At 32.1% G+C, this 18,444-nt stretch overlaps 1 protein-coding gene and 1 long non-coding RNA gene across 2 annotated transcripts in view; one reads left to right on the forward strand and one right to left on the reverse strand.

The window, feature by feature from the left end:
• Positions 1-7,305: 7,305 nt before the first annotated feature.
• Positions 7,306-8,855, forward strand: LOC133320223 (uncharacterized). Its single transcript, XR_009753661.1, has 2 exons — positions 7,306-7,946; positions 8,633-8,855. It is a non-coding gene; the product is annotated as an uncharacterized LOC133320223 (long non-coding RNA).
• An 8,439-nt stretch (positions 8,856-17,294) lies between these two features.
• The window catches only part of LOC116770292 (uncharacterized), a 35,471-nt gene continuing 34,321 nt past the window's right edge, over positions 17,295-18,444 (reverse strand). The window contains exons 9-10 of the mRNA XM_032661706.2: positions 18,229-18,327; positions 17,295-17,842 (exon numbers count right to left, since the gene is read on the reverse strand). Coding sequence (XP_032517597.2) covers positions 17,519-17,842; positions 18,229-18,327 — 423 coding nt within the window. The 3' untranslated portion in view covers positions 17,295-17,518. The remainder of the gene's footprint in view (positions 17,843-18,228; positions 18,328-18,444) is intronic.

Genomic DNA, 18,444 nt, shown 5'->3' on the forward strand with positions numbered 1-18,444 from the left:
AATTCTTAAGTACGTGTTGTTTCTATACCTCCAAAAAATACAGTACGGTAGTTATTGTTATGATTGTACTTTAATGCAATCCTTGCCTATTTAATTAACCTATCTATATAGTAATTCAATTATCAATGAACTAATTCGTTATAATTAACCTATTTATATAATTTGTTATAATTAACGGTAAATAACCTATCTATATAGTAATTGAATTATCAATGAAGTAATTCGTAAAAATGAAGTATCTTTTTGTACGTGTAACTCCTAACCAAAAAGAAACCTGGCAATAACTAACCTTAGGCCTATATTACTTAAAGTAGGCGACCATACGTTTTTATCAAATCGCTAGTGCCTTGAAAATTCGCAAAACGGACACAACCGTCAACGACGTCTGCCCTCACGCGTCTGCCCGCGTTCGGGTCGCGCACTCAGCGATGAGCCACTTCTTCCCCACCGCACCTACCCCTCTCCCCCCACGCCCCGTTCGCCTGGCGCCGCTGCCGGTATTTATCACCGAAACGGTATTTATCGCCGAAATTGCTATGACTCTGCATTTTAAATCTGTGATATCTTCGAAAATATTTATTTAATTTACATGCTGTAAAAAGCCATATTGATCTTTATTAAATGCACAATGTATTTAAGATACTTAATTGGATAAGGATTAATACTGTATTGCTTAAAATCGCTTCGTAAATAAGCCATTATTTCTCGTACAAAGTAAAGCATAAAAAATGGTTATTGTGGGTTATTCCTAAGAGATAAACATATACCATCACGGACATTTTTGTAGACCTTTTTAAGTTGTACAATACTGTAGTAAATTGTTTTGATCTATCTTGTAGGATTCAGTCAGCGTTTGCAATGTAAGCGCAAAAAATGTGTTTTTTTTACGACCTCACATTAAAAACCTCAAAAATTTTAGCCTTTGTGTTATTCTGATGTATAAGCTATATTGTGGTAAAGTTTCATTCAAATCCATTCAGTAGTTTTTACGTGAAAGAGTAACAAACATCCATACATCCATACTTACAAACTTTCGCCTTTATAATAGTAGTAGGATGTATCAAACTTACGACGAGAATTACCGAAAAAAAAAATAACAAAAAAGGAAAAGATGCATGTAGACAAAGAAAAATATAAAATGTATACTGAACTCTATACTAATAATAATAAGGCATCTATTTTATTTATTTATTATTCATGTGTCACGCGTAGCTATATAAACTCTTTAATTTAATTTATGTCTCCACATAATAGTATGTTGCAAAATATATTTGCGAACATACATTACGTTGGAGAAAGAGCTAGACTAAAACTTATTTAAATGAATGGGAGACTATGAATGTAAATGAAATGAAGGCACTTAGAATACTTAGACACTTTACACAAATAAACACACTATATAGAAAAACAGGCAAATCCTATATTATTCTGATTTCAAATTTGGTTTGGTAAAGAGAGGAGTTTGGACGGTGGAGGTGAGCGTTAACGCGCGTTTTAAATTTTTTTTACATTTAATTTTATTGTATAATAGAACATTATGTAAAAAAAAATTACACGGGAAAGTGAGGTTGTTTATTCATTATTACGTTTAAAATATTGTGCTAACCTTACTTCAATATGTACATACGTAGATTGAGAGAAAGGTCATCAAATAGTGCCTACGACCTTTAATCTATGTATCTCACACAAGATGGTTAGCTCACAAGGCTCACCTCAAATGGTACTCTAGATATTGTCATCCACACATGTCTTTTTCTTAATAATTTATGCAAATTATGAATATTTAATTTTTCACAACAAATAAATAACACTAAGACAAGAACAGTTCTTTGAAGTTACGAGAGCTATGTGGAATTTTATTCCTCATTATTAAATTCTAACAAGTCGTGTGAAATGAGATCGTAATCTGTAGTTTACTTGAAGGAAGGAACGAGTTAAACATATTATAATATTGAGTCCTGGGCAGTAAAATGTGAATTGAATTGAATTAAATTTAAACAGTATCGTTGAAAAGTCACCACTAAAACTAGTGTATGTAGGTATGTTTGTTATAAAATAGCACAAACCGAATTTCATCACTGATAACTAAAGAACTGATATATGTTTTGCTTAACCCTATAAACTAAAGTCAAGCCTCTTTGAACTTAAATTTTATACGAATATTCTAGCAAAACGACAGTGAAGACAAGAATGTCAAGTGTTAAAACGATTCTGTTATGAATGAGAAAAATAAACTTTCTTTTTCCTGAAAGATGTTCCGTTGCGGAGCTTTTCATTGCGCCTTAAAAGTCTGAGAGTCTCTTGTACAAAAAATTCGTTTTAAACATGTAAATCTTTATTACTTTGAAGATTTTTTTCAACGTCTCTTTATGTACTCGGATCAATTTACTATGAAATATTAAGATATATAACAAAATATTTCGTTATGTTAACTAAAAACGGGTTTTAAACTTTATCAACATTTCAATGATTATTATTTTATTTCTCCTCTTTTAAAGTCAAATATCTTTTAAGCAAGACTTAGTAGATCGTTGGAAAAAAATACTTTGGGTAACAGCGGTGTATTGAAAATTATGAAAAAAATATACAAAATAATTAAAAATATCCTGTTTATATCCCAATAATACTATTTAATATATTCATGATTTTTGAAACAAACGTTTTACTTTATAGAAATCTCAATAGCGACATATTTTCTTTCAGCTACAACTTCTCGTAAAAGCTCGATTTTACAATTTCGCATGTAACTGGAGTAGTGTTTTTGAACTATTTACTACATAAATCCTTTACACGACACAACAAGACTTTTCTAATGAATTCTCCTTATTAGATATGTCACAAAAAGGTAATAAGTTTATAAAATATATAAAAGTACGTGTAATGTAAAAATATTTCATTACAACAGTTTTGAAAAATAACGTGAAGCTTTTATACATAAACTCTTTTCATGCACAGCTTCCAACTGAATTTGGACCCAGTGGCCTCTTTTAAAAACATGATTATAAGTTGTGTTTTAATGTACGAATAACAAGAATCTTACCTTGAATGAATACAAACACCGAGAGCCTTGGTGTTAAAGATAATGTCTTAACCTCTGTAATATTGATAGGGAAGAAACTTAAAATAATTGTTCTTAAATCTCGAGTGTTTCCGTAAAATTATTTTCATATCACTCACTATACCAACTTTGCACAAAAAACAATATATTATTAGGAATGTATTGTATAATTGGTAATCAATTAATTAAAAAATCAGATTTTTTTTTAAATTTTAATCATAACAATATACACAGTTTTAATTTTTTTGCATGATTTTGTATTCTAATTTGAAAGACAAATTCAATACCGTTAAATAAACGCTTAATCAAAATGTGTTGTTTTACAAGAACGTATCCCGATAAATATTTAAAGATAAAACTGACAGTTAGTAAAAATTATTGCAAGAATCTCTAAAACGCTTCTGAATGGAATCTCTTTGAAGTTCCTAAAAAACTTTGGAAATAGATAAATAGACTTACTTCTCCGAGGACAGTAAATTTCTATTGTCTCTGGTTTTTAAATTTGAAAAAGGAACACAGGAAATTCAAGAATTTATTGTAATTTGTTTACAATCAAATATTGACTTCCGTAAATAGTACGATGTGAATAGTTTTAATTATTTTTCTATATATAAATCACTTTTACTTTGCTTTTTTTCAAAATATTTTTTAAGGGGTGATTTGAAACATTACAATAAAATTATCCGAATTCGGAAATAAGAAGATATTACTGCTAGCTATGTTTTTTTTTATTTTGATTTTAATATTAAGTTTATTCTGAGTTTTCATTTACTTAATAATTCCTATTCATTATTTTTTTTTAATAAATCAATACCTTTACTAAGAAACTAAAAAAATAAAGTGCTCACATAATTATCTAAATATTTTAATTACAAAATAATATTTATAATGTCCATTTTACTCAATTTCAATACGTAAATGATGTTTAGTTCCCGTGTTATTTATTTATTACTAATATAATGGCAAAGAAATAAAAAAGCTGCGTAAACTTACAATTTGAAATACAATAAAGGATTATTAAACTATTTAGTTATTTCTGATGTTGAAGACGGAAAATTTAATGGTATTAATGCAAGCAACATCTCGAGGGAGTGAAACAGATTATGCTTCTGTGTCAGCCGATTTGCTGCAGTAAAGCAGCTTATTACTTAACGTTCGCTTCAGCAAAATGAAATTACCTTAAGGTTTGTTAAAGTTGTTATTAACGCCATAACTGACAAGTGACCAGACGGCAAGTTAGCGTTGGTAAGTATTCCATGTTAAAGTGAGTGTTTCGTATCAATCCTGATATATGCAAGAGGTTGTATAATTGCATAGTCCTCTTCCTCATCCCAGCTGTTGACAGCAAGGTGTAAGGAAGTTATATTATTTAAATTTTTGTTTGGTAAATATTTACCGAATATATCAATTGTATGACAAATTTTAAAAAAAGGCTGTACGGTGTACTATTGAGCTTTAACATGTGTGTGTAACATTAAAATATTTTTAAAAACCATTCATGTATGTACAACAATCACTTTCAACTTTCATAGTATTCACTTTACTTTTGTTAGTTGAAGGCTGCTATAATTGAATATCAGATACATTAAGACTTGTAATATAAGAATAATAGTTTATTTGACACTGTATGTTATAAATGATATTACGATTTTTTTATCAAAGTTTTAACATTAAAACAAGGTTGTTAAGAAATTATCTTGGCGCTAGATAAGTAAAAGTTACAACTGAATTTTACTAAAAATAATGTAGGACTTTCAAAGTTCTTTATAAAGTTATTATTATATTCAGAGAACCGTTTTTTCTGGTCTTTAATAATAATAACCTGCCATAGAAAAGTTATTTGTATGTAGACATAGATGTAGTATATATAATTTTCAGATATTAAACTTATTTATACAGTTGCATATATTATATACTGAACTGAATATGAATGATATAAATATTTCTTCACTAACATTGCACCAGATGGTAGGCGGAAATGAAGCCTATAATAGCCTTTTCACTCGGGTCAAATTATAAGAGGGGTACAGATGAGTAACGGTCTATAGCTGCTCGATCGGACAGATGATGGTCAAAGCAAGGATTCCTGATAGGTCTTTCCTATCTGCGACTCTTGTTTCGACTGCGATTTTTGTTGTACTTTATCGACCTGCACTTACTGGGTGTTTTTGGTGACACAAATGTCAGTGCATTGCGGAGTGGTATTGACCCAGTTTAGGGGTCAGTCGGGAACAAATAATGTTGGAAGGAGAGGCCATGGTAGAGAGTGTTCATTTCACATTACTTCAGTCTCCAAATGGGAAGAAATTTAACGCCAACAAAACACAAGCGTATTTATACGTTAAGTAAACAAATAATACTTTTGATTACTGAGACAAGCAGAGAATTGAGTAATAGATTAATATGACAATGGTAGGTATTTACGAATAAGTTTCTAATAAAATATATAAACGTATAAAATTATATTTTGTTATTCGTTAAGAGAGAAAGGTTAACTGATTTTTGTTCTATATGCATAAATGTTTAAAGAATCAGACTCAGTACACGGGGAAAGCATACGTTATAATTCAGTTAAATATCTTCTGCATCACATACACGGGTCTTGTCAAGTGTAATTTGGGAGCTAATCTTTCTGATTTACATTGTAGATGTGTAATTCAACGAAATCCGTACTAACTGTATACAAAAGAAAAACACTCTGTGACTTTTGGGCTTACATACTTAATCTCATGACGTGAAAATTACTTAGGTAATTAAAGTTAAGCGTGAAATTAAAATTCAAATCCACAATATCGACATTTATTTTATTTGTATATCTTAAATAAATACAACATTATGACAAGCTTTAATTCTTAGTAATACTGAAATTTTTGGATTCAAATGTAATATAAGTACCCTTTTTTTTAAAAAAAATTTGATTGTTAATTTTTTTTAATTCAGCAGTACATATTGCTTAAAAAACTACTTTAAAAGAATTCATTTTGCAAAAGGAAATAATTGTTGTAATTTATTTTTAATTTCCTCTTAGATGTATATTATTTTTAAATCCTAAAATGATAATTTTATTATAGCCTTTCCAATATAAACTAGGTAACTAAATTATTTTGTATTTGTATCAGAAACTTAATCCATGATGTAGATTGTCAAATAATAAATTGTGATAATTTTGGAATAGATAATTTCATCACATTTACAATCCACATTACAATAGTAATGCTTAGACAGATTGAAAATTCTAAGGTTATCTTAAAAATGTCATTTGGTGTTTTTTTGCGGTCACAAAAAGCAAGACAGATATAAATGATTAAATGAAAGTTGATTTGATCCCTTTGTTGTTATTATAAAGTGTTATATTCCGGATCTTGTTATTTAAATAAAATGTCGGTGGAAAGTCATAATATTAATGCAAATATAACAAAAGACGAAGTATTCCCTCGAGAAAAAGTAAGATTGAAACTCGATGCGAATTTCTAAGCCAGTAATTTTCATTGTGTATTAAATTTTTAATGACAAAAAGTCGTTCCAGAATTATCTATTTAATTTATATTAGTATTTTAATAAATAATTGGATAACATATATATTATACATTTTAATGTATTATTTTCTAATGTATTAGTCTACTATATTTTGGATTACATGCCTATTAATTACTGCAGATTAACGTCAAAATGTTTTCTGCTTGACTAATCAAAATCAATATTTATTATAATTTTTATTATTTTGACTTGAATTGAGTCATTGCGCATATACACACACATATATATATATATCGGCGCAAGCAGCTTCAATGACGGATGCAACATGGAAATAACTGGCATCAATTATTATAACACCTTATTGGTCGTCGTTACTATTGTTAAAAGTAAAACGAAATCAAAGAGAATAGAACTATGTTTGAATTCTGGTTTAAATATGACGTCTGGACGCACGACAGGGACTGCAGAGTTCAGCGAGTGCGGAGCATAAAAGAACCTTCGAGAAATACAAGAACATTTAGAAGAATTGAAGTTTCATTTTAAAATATCTGGAACTTACTGAAACAAGTGACATTAGAGACGTCAGCGAGGCTGGCGTCCTGTCTTTAAAATAATGAATTTATAATAAAATCTGATATCAGAAGTGGGATCGCTCCTGTGATCAGTTACTGCCGGTCTTAGTGTATTTGTAAATCCTGATCCAGCTCAAGAAAATAATCATCCGGAGAACTTGCGTAATGAAGAACGCTCCTCAGTCGTTCATGCAAATGATGTCAACAATGCAGAGCGTGACCGAACGTTTGCTACTAAAAAAAAAACAAGGGATACGATTAAAATTACTAACAAGATTTTTTGATCCCGGTGATAGTGTGTGTGTTCGGGATTGATTCAAACGCATCTTTACGGCTGTCAATACGTACCAAATCAGTAACTACGACATTCGAATTAAAGCCTTTTAAAGGAGCGAGCTAGAAAGTGTGCAGACGATTGGTTAGTTGCAACATCTACACAAGAGGCATTACGTGAGACCATAGCTAACATTTGTTATTATCCTTTGAGCTAACCTCGTGTCCATGATGTATTCTGAAGAGAACCATGAGATTCTGTAGGGAAGGCTTGTGGTACCGTGACAAGACAATTATACACCACAGATCTGGAGAGCGTGACCTCTGAGCTAATCGCGTGTTACCCTTGAGCTAACCACGGGTCCTTGATGTATCCATAAGAGAACCATGAGATTCCGTAGGGATGCCTTGTGGAGCCGTGAGAAGACAAGTCTACACCACAGATGTGGAGAGCGTACCTCTGAACTAATCGCGTGTTACTCTTGAGCCAACCACAGGTTCTTGCTGTATCCTTAAGAATACCATGAGATGACGTAGGGAGGCCTTGGGAAGACTTGAGTAGAAAGGTACTCACTCGATCTATAAGAACTTGCATGATTTTAATATCAAACTACTGAGATTATTGCTTTATTTAAAATTGACAATAGACATACTCTTCACAGTAATATTTGCAACATGTCTGGTTAACGGCAGTGCCTCTACAAAAACGATGCTGTAATTCAAACGAAAGCATACTCGACTCCAAAATCCTGATCAAATACATCTATTGCGAATATAACTAATTTCTGTTCCTTTTCTGCTAACCGTGGTCATGCGTTTGAATCGTGTTTCCGACGGGAATAAGGAGATCACGCCGAATTTTAATTTAATACCAACTGGTAAATGTACTCTTAAATAAAATGCAAGATCGCAGTGGTGCGTTATACAAGAATCAATTGCAAATGATATCTCTGGGTGTAGAAAACAAATCATAAACTATTTGCGTGGATTGAGATCGGACCTTACTATTTCAATGAATAGTTAAATAGTTATTAATGTAGAAATAATTTTCTATAGTTCCAGGTTTTGAAACGACTACTGATATATTAACCGGAGCAGATTTATTACGTGATAAGAATACATGTGGAAAATTTAGTATCCTTGCCGATTGTTTTGCACATACGAAGAAGTCAATTATGCTTTGACAGTTTAGATTACAATTCAACAATCAGTCCGTTTAAATCGAAGTAATGCACCAACACATTCAAAACAGGATGGTCGAGGCGGAAAGAAGATACAAAGCTAGGTTTTTGAGAGACCGTGGATGACTTCGAAATGTGGCACATGACCAGCTACGAATGTGGCACATGACCAGCTACGATGAGACTTCACAGCGTCTGAGGGACGACACAGAATTACTAAGCAAGCAGTAAGGTGGACTGTTCGCCTACCTAATAGTTATCCGGTGAGCGTATTTCATTTTGTTCAAATTACTTCATTCAAACGCATTCCATAAATCGTTGCTAGTAATGTGATTGTCTAACACTTAGTTTGAGATATATTACTATAAAAGATGCATTTGGCGTGCGGATCCGAACCATAACAAAAAAAAAAAAAACCATTAATAAAAAATAAATATTGTAGACGGGTGGACACGTCTTACGACAAAAAAAAAAAAAAAAAGAAAATTGTAGACGGGTGGACACGTCTTACGACAAACAAATAAAAAAAAAAAAAAAAAAAAAAAAAAAAAATTGTGTTGTACGCGGATGGAGACGTCCTATGACATATGTTATGAATGTTCGTGTGACGCCCCAAAGCCATAAGTAGATTAAATAATTGGACCTGATATTATGATTTCGTCTCACGATGAGTCGTAATAAACAACGTAACCCATACGACCACAACAAATTTGTTAACCATAACTATAACAATATAAAGTTATCTAGGTTTACTGTGGAAGTACCTAGACTACATAAGTATCTCTCTGTTATCACAGAAAACAATGCAGAGCACGCATCAGTATAACCGTATCGGCATGACTTCGGATGATGAAGCATCAATTCTTGAACCTGGACCATCTACTCTACGAGACCTGCAACGGGTACGAGAACATAACGAAAGCTAAGCAGGAGAGAACACATCACCAGGCAGGTGCAGAGCACGCACCGCATGCCAGAATGGCCGTATCGGCGCAAGCAGCTTCAATGACGGATGCAACATGGAAATAACTGGCATCAATTATTATAACACCTTATTGGTCGTCGTTACTATTGTTAAAAGTAAAACGAAATCAAAGAGAATAGAACTATGTTTGAATTCTGGTTTAAATATGACGTCTGGACGCACGACAGGGACTGCAGAGTTCAGCGAGTGCGGAGCATAAAAGAACCTTCGAGAAATACAAGAACATTTAGAAGAATTGAAGTTTCATTTTAAAATATCTGGAACTTACTGAAACAAGTGACATTAGAGACGTCAGCGAGGCTGGCGTCCTGTCTTTAAAATAATGAATTTATAATAAAATCCGATATATATATATATATATATATATATGTACACACTGCGACGCTCTGAAAAGTAAAACCTATTCTCGAGAACGTAATCTGGTCATGCAAGTTACACCACGTGTGTAGGCCATAGGAAATGCCACAGAATCGGCGCCCCCTTTCAGCAAGCAACTGAAGGTGACTTGTCTCTAAGTTTTAGTTGACTGTGGAAATATGAGCACAAACTTCTAATGTTAGTTAGGCACATTTTTAAAAAGAAGAAGTGCAGCCACTGCCCAGATTTTGAACTTTCTGTTTTAGGAGGCCTTGTAGGAGGATATAAGTTGTAGGAGGTCTTGTAATTTTATAACAATCCCAACAAAATTTTCACAAAAAGATAGCCAAATTTGTGTGCCAATGGCTATGTGATAAAAATATAAATAGACACTTAAATTAAGTAAAGCAATAATTTATTTCATTATTTTGCCAGGGTAGTTAATACAAACATGTAAACACTGTGAAATTCTTTTATTAAAACATTTGAAATAATCAGTTCTTGAAATCAACCAATAGCTGTCCACAGCTAAACTTAGACATACCCGGATCTAGGCAGCCTCAACAAATGCTAAAGTTAGATTTCAATAAAGTAACGATTCATGGGGCTGCAGTACGTCCCTCACTGTATATTCCTAATATATTAAATTAATTTAATTTAAGTTTATTATTACTTTAATTTAAATTAATTTATATTAAATTCCTTAATTTATATTCCTAAGCGCGACCTCCTCTTCAACACATTTTAGGATTATTGACTATTTGATCGTCTTGAGTAATGTATTACCCATTTTCACTTCAGCGTATAAATTTTACGTGTAATATGTATAACAATTTTTTATTCGGCATTCGTTTATTCACAATTTCTTCAACCGCAGAAATTCGCGAACGACCTTATAATTTTTATTAGCCCAACATACTACGAATACTTTTTTTAATATTATACGCCTTACATGGTATTTAAAATAATAAATTTAATTATGATTTTTTTAAGCAACGCAGGCCTCTTTTTATACGTTGGAAAAAATGCATTGGTTCATACCCCCCTTTCCCATCCCGTCAAGCCTAACGACCGGGGTGATTATGTGAGACTCTAGGCAAGCATTCTTAGCTCCGCATGCTTGTTGATTTACGCACTAAAACAACCAACGGTTACCCTCCTCGCCATAGTGGAACATTATTGGATCACTTTTGCATTCACAACGATACCCCGGCGCAATTAGGTACCTCTCTTATGGAGGGTCCCAGCAAACTAGGACGCCCTAACAGCTTAAGTCTCAGTGGGTTGAAAGGCTCAAAGGCCACCCTTCCTCCAGACCTACAGCTGAGAAAAGAAGCAATAAACGTACTCCTTCTTCCCAGCCTCCTTCTGCGGAGCGGATTAGTGAACGAAGCTGATTCCCTATCGTGCTCCGCGGCCTTCGTGCTGGCAATCACTTCTCAATCATTCTCATCATCACCCCATCACCAGCACCTCTCTTTCCCATTCTTGACACTTATCACGTGCGGAAGAGATATGTTTTCGCCAACCGAGTCCGCCAAATCTGCGCTGTGACGGGTCTATGACGGACATTCCTCCAGCGTGTGACGAGCCGTATCCATCGACTCGTCACAGTGATGACAGGGTTGACTTTCTTTTAGCGCTCTTGTGCAGGTACACATCGAAGTATCCATGACCAGTAAGAACTTGCACAAGACGGAGTGTTCCGTCTCCCCGGGTGATCCATCAACTGAAGTGTGGGCAAATCTCCTCCACAGTCATGAACCCAGCGGCGGGTGTACGCTGCTCTATCCCACCATCGGATCACGCTTCGGTAAGCCAAAGCTGTGATCCGAGGTGCCTAGGCCTTTACTCGATTGGCCCGGGCCTCCAGTGGCGTGCACACCATAGTTGCAAATAAGTACTGCTTACCCTACCTACACAACAACTAAACCTACATTGTTTAATTCTTACTTACATACTTTTAATCATATATTACGAAATACGAATGTTAATAGACATTTAAAATGACATTTGATTCATGATTTTGTAAAATTGTTAAAAGTGCCATCTATTAACGTAAAAACTAACAGGTTCGATCGGCCGTTGCTAGCGGCCGCTTCCCAGGCAAAGCGTCCGTATACACAACTATTCGGTCAATATATTCCATACAAATAATCTAAAGAACCTATCTATAAATCTAGTGTTGTATGCAGGAAACATTTGTAAGTGTGTGTGCAAAAACTATGCATGTGTTAGTGTTAGTGTTCGAAAGTCACTGCTTCCTTAACCCTACTCATTTAAAAAGTCATAGAAACTGTGAAATGAAAAGGGACTATTTAATTTGTTGGTATATTGTTCAAATTTTTTTTTTTTCGCCACTTTGGTATTATTATCTTTCTAAGCGCAAATGAATAAGTTCTAATAAGCTAATGAGTGAATTTATTAATTAATTATGGAAAATTGTAGCTGAAGCTCTGTACTTGTGATGTGTATTTAACGAAATTTATTGCGAGTATATTTTCAATTGTCGTTTGATTTTTGAATTTGTCGTTGTCGTTTGTTGTTGTTCGTTGACAAAATTAAAATAATTACCAAGGGAAGGTATGTGACCAGTTTAGATTTAACTAAAAAAAAGGTAATGTTACTCGTTTTAATAAAAAGTATTATGATAGTTATAATTAGTAATAGTTGCAAAAGTCTTAAATCTCATTAACTTTTATAAAGCGATGGTGAACAGATCGAAATCGTTTTAAGTTACTTTCGTAGCTCAGAGGTAGTTGATAGGTTTATAAAATATATAGATGTTAGTTCTGATCGGATTGCTGTAACTGAGCAAATATTATCAACGTTTTAGAGGAGGAAATTATGTTGAAAATTGGTATTTTTTGCAAACATATTCTGCTTACCCTACCCCAAATCTCTGTGCACGCCCTTGCGGGCCTCCACCCAGTGATGATATAACCCAGCAAGTACCTTCGCCCGTAAGTAATTTGTAATATCTCTCCATTTGTCCTCTTAACTTTATATTAGGTTTTTCGTATATGATAGCATAACAATATCATTGCAATAACGGCGAGGAATCATAAATGTGCATTTCATCCTTTTTAAAACAATTTAACAAAACTGTTTACATCGTTTTCAAGTAACATCACATATCATTTCAAAGAAAAGTTAATATGGTAGAGCTAGAACTGAACTAGACACTTCACACGACACAGCGTTATAAGCCTCTTTATTGAGATTGCTAGAGAAATTTGTCATTTTGTCATTTTATATATTTTAATCGGACTTAAGCTTAGTCATGACTTTAACAACACTAAAATAATTTATCCAAAACGAGAGTAATATCTTTTTAAAAATACATGTTTCAGACTATATATTTTGATAGAATTAATCAATGATGATCCAGAGAGTATGCATAATGGCCTTATTTTTTTTAAGACTTACATTTCGGATGAAAAATATAAATTTAATAATTCCAATTCTAACCTTTAAATGCCTGTAAAATATGATATTACGATATCGTATTAACTTCTCTCAACCACTTTGAAGTCTCAAAGGCAATATCTTCAGCCATTTATATGACATGTTACTACTTCAGACCACTGTTTGTTGAACGGAAAGCTATTATTCCTATGTCTGTCCCCGTCCATTGAATCTAGGACACACATCCTTTTATTATTTTTATGTTTTGCGCTTTATATTTAAATAGATTTTTGCTATGGAAAGATAATAATAATACTAAAGCATATTAAATGTAATCATATTTTTTATTTTTTCCCCCTTTAAATGAGATTTTAAATTGTTAACTTTTCTCCTAATTAACTTTAAATTCATCGATAAGGACATAATCTAAATACACCTGCGATTACTCGATTCTAAGATAGTATGTTTTATTTTTTACTCATACAATTCAAATCGTCAGAAGGGTTATTCTTGTAAAGCCTTTGAGCTCAATCACGTATCCTCATAAAACTCGTTATATTTGTCGTAAGCAGCGGAGCAGTGAAATGCTTAACGATGATTGATGTCATAGGCACGTGTTTGTCATAAAGGTTTGTAATGACAGAGTTAAATGCATCTTAGACTCAACGTATGAAGCATTAAATAATTTAGACCAATCCAATCTGTTTGCTTTAGTGCGGAAATCATCTAAGTTTATATAATATATTTTAGATCACGTCGCAGAACATTATCGCTTTAATCTACAAGAATTAAAAAATAAAAACATTAATCTAATATTCAGATTTAGATGGGCTAGATAAGTTATGTTTCATGCCTTCATTTTACTACTTACATTATTTTCGTCATATCAAATTATAAGGCCTGATTAAAAAAAAAAACAGTTTATAATGAACAAAAATATATTTTATGACGTATTGGGATCATAGAGATCAACGATGAAAAGCAACATTTATATATTTGTCTTTTGCCTCTGTTTATTTGTCCTAAAACAATATTAAACCAAGTTCGAGATTTGTTTAGGCTTTGGCTGATGTAAATTCGAAGCTTTAGAATTAATTATAACATGAGCGATCACTGTAGAATGTATTATAACTATGTTGTAGCATTTTCATCCATATTCGGATGCATCAAAAGGTAATTTTAATATAAGATAAAAGAAATTCGATATAATTACAAAAAACGACTTAGTAATAAAACTAAGGAGTAGGTATCTAACAAAATTCTATAAGTTAGATGAGAAACTACAAAAAGAAATAAAAATAACGGTGTTGGCATTAACAGTGGAGACAAGTAAACCTATTGTATTTCAATCAACATACTCGTATATGTAATATTCACATTAGGTAGCCAGATGGTAGGTTATGCTAAAGTAATATAATACCCCTTAAGTTTATAAAAGATTCGAAAGAGAAAGCTCTGTGCTCTGTTCCAGAATATCCATTTATACTGAGACCTATATATACGTAGGTATCTTAAAGGGAAATCATCTAGAAGATGAGCTGCACCATGTGATGTTCTCACAATACACATACTGCCTGTTTCCGCAATTCACTGTTAGAATAAATAGCATCTTGAAGATGGTTTCAGAAATAAATCACATAGAACACAAGTCCAATTCTAGAAACAATTTTTGGTGATTTTAGAACAAAAAACGGGTGGATTTAAACATATCTATTAGGGTGATTTGTCATACATTGAACTCATAAGGAGGACCTTTCTCACAATCGTTTTCATAAATGATACAAACGAATAAATTTCGATGCAAGAATTAAAGAACAAATGTTAAAAAGATATCTCAGAAATTGAAAAAAACGTGCATCAGAGTTTTCAGTGTGTAAATGTAGAGTGAACAAGCCTAGCATTTATACTCTTTTTAGCAAACTACATATCTTTGTTACTTTGTTAATAGATATACCGAGATAAATTCGTGAGTCCTATGAATTTAAGCATCAATATAACTTTTTATTTTAACACCTGGAATCTAAAACTGCGAAACCAGAAAACACAGAGCAAGCATCCAGTACGGAAAAATAACTGGTGCCAATACATGACACAAAAGAGGACTAACTAACAGAAAGTTTCACTTATTCTTCCAGTGATCACAGTTATTGCAAAGTAATAGAAAAATCAAGTAAAATGTATAACAATGAAAAAAAAATCAAAACACAAATTCCAAAAACACCGGTCCATTGTAAAGTTGCGAGTAAATGAAGCTATCAGTGTTTGGTACAATAATCACGCCTGCGTTGTTGCATTCGTTGTAACATAAACTCAAACGTTACCTGTGATGAGTGTAATTCATAGGAGATACATATATCACTTTGTATAAAATTAAAATCAGTAGAAGGTAAATAAAAAGGCCGTATCGCATAATTAATTTATCATCAGCAATATACATACTTCAGTAAAAATACAATAAATGCTTTATTTAACTTTGATTAAAATGTTACATCAATTCGAATTTCAACGTTTTTCATTCAAGAAATGGTTTCAATGATGTTTTTGAAAAACAAGACGTATTAACCACACTGCATGTACTCTAGACATGAATTTATCCTTCCATAGTTTATTTGTCAAGAATATTTTAATAAAATCTTTTGTTTTTACTGATATTTTCGAAAATACACTAATAATTGTATAGATTTGGTCGAGTTTGAGCTAGAGTATGGACGATTCTATAATTAATTATGTATCCTACTATTTAATATTAATTTTAAAATATTGAAACTTCTACATTATATGTAAATATATTAAATGTACTTTAGAATAAGACGCAAAGACTTTATTAATTTGAGTTATTATTTCAACTTTTACCACACCCTTTTCACAACACCTTAAAAAATATATTTGATGTTTAGGAAATATTTGGCAATTAAATTTAATAGTAATTTTGAAAGAGTAATAATAGAAGATAAGATAGAAAATCTAAACTAGGACTAATACACACTTTCAGTTTTCTATATGACATCATTTTAAATTTCATGCGGATAAAAAAAAAATTATATATATATATTTTGATTTTTACAGAATCTCTGTATACAAAATTTTTGTCGAGTTTATCTCAGGATCCATCAATTCTCCCGGTAAGGAAAATACCAAGCTAAAGGTATCGTCTTAAATAATGCTCTTTAACAAATAAGATAATGAAAACGAGCTTATTGATTTAAATAAAACGGATATTTTTTGGATTAGACTACGCGTATTTTATTACTTTAAAAAACTACATACTCCCGACGTTTCGTTTACTTTGCAGCAAATCACGGGCAGATGAGATGTGATTGTCTGTCAGTTGGTCTTGTTATTTTTATCATTAATTATGATAAATAACAAGACCAACTAACAAAATAATCCGAAAAATATTAGTTTTGTTAAATTAAAGCTCGCGAAAGTCTTAGATCACATTATGAGCTTATTGATTATAATGAAAATTTAACAGTTCGTGATAAACATAATAATTGTGTCACATAAAAAACTAAAAGTGTTAATATATCAATATGTAAGGAATAAAAGTTAATAAGGGACGTATTAGATAGGGCAAAGTTGAGTTAAAAATACCCAAAACTAATAATTGATAAATGTTGTGTTGTAAGACTTAAACCCTTTACAGTACTTTCACCTACTGTTCTTGCGTATGATTGTCGTTCAAATGTATTCTGCTGTACAATAAAGTTTTTGTTCAAACAGTAAGCAACATTTAGTTCTTAGCCTACCATTATTTATTTTTGTTTGTAACAAGAGAAAGCAGTGTTTAAGTCGAACTTATAAAACAAATAAATTAGTTACCGTTTCTTAAATAGCACCACACGACTCTAGTACTAATGACTAATACATACGAGTATATTTATAGATAGATAGATATGAAGAGAAGGATAAAGATTACTAGATAGTTCTACTGAAAAATTTTAAGACAAGCAAAGACTTGTTAATTAAGTTATTTTTAAGCCTTAAAATATTAGAGGATATATTTTTTATTATTTATAATTTACAAGAAGGAACAAAATGTGTGTTTCTAAAGTATATGAACATAGTTACACATTTTGGCTCTTTAACAATTTATAGTATTCACATTCTTTTCATAAAACCAATGTTCGAGAGTACACTTTAAAGAATAATGGTGATAAATAAATCGATATTTATCAAGAAAAATGGTCCATCAATATTGAGTCACTTATACATTGGTAATAGTCAATCGTCTTGGACTTCGTGGTCTGTTTAAATTTGTCACTGAACCTCGAACATGGACTTGAACTGATCCTTGGGGCATGTCCACTGCTGAGTGTAGACTTGCGGCTCTCGAAGTTCTTGGGGATGGGGCACATACTCTAAGGTCTACTGCACTATGGAGGCTTGCTGCCCTTGATGATCTCGGCGTGTGGGGCATGTGGTCGGAAGGTGTAATCAAAGCTGGCAGGTCGGCTGCTGAACGGGAACGTCTCGGTGGACTCTCCGGTATAAGGGTCATTCCACCCATACTTCCAACGAATACAGAATTCTAAGGAGACATTCATAAAATTGTATATTAATAATCGTTACAATGTTTTCGAAAAAATAGTAAAAAAATCATCAATACCGGCAGCATACGAATCTTTGACCTACTTTACCAATTGAGCTTAAATCTCAATCGAGAGAAATAAACCTTCTATTCTTTTAACTGTCACTGTTAAATGCTAAAATTATATGAGTAATATTATGATTTGAAAATAAAATTTTAAATTTTAAATGTCTTAGTTACTTTACAATTCAAAATCTTTTAAAAACTCCTGAATAATAGGAAAATGAAATCAACAAATAATATACATAAAATACGCCCAATTTATTTTTATTTGTTTAAACTTAAATAATAGTGATGAAATAAAGCACTGTCAAACATAATATTACCTGTCGTGGCCGGTGTGAAAGATAGCCACAGGGTTGATATGCAGGGAACGATGCTCCATAGTCGTATGAGACACAACCACGAGAAAGCGATGCTCGATGCTAAAAAGACACAACAAATTAAATAAATTGTACAAAATTATATTCCTCATATTTATGTAGATGACTCTATTAACTCTAATCTTCTATCTCTATTTGCTTTGATTCAGTGCTTTATAT

Source organism: Danaus plexippus, assembly GCF_018135715.1.
Source record: "Danaus plexippus chromosome 13 unlocalized genomic scaffold, MEX_DaPlex mxdp_15, whole genome shotgun sequence".
NCBI classification, from domain to species: domain Eukaryota; kingdom Metazoa; phylum Arthropoda; class Insecta; order Lepidoptera; family Nymphalidae; genus Danaus; species Danaus plexippus.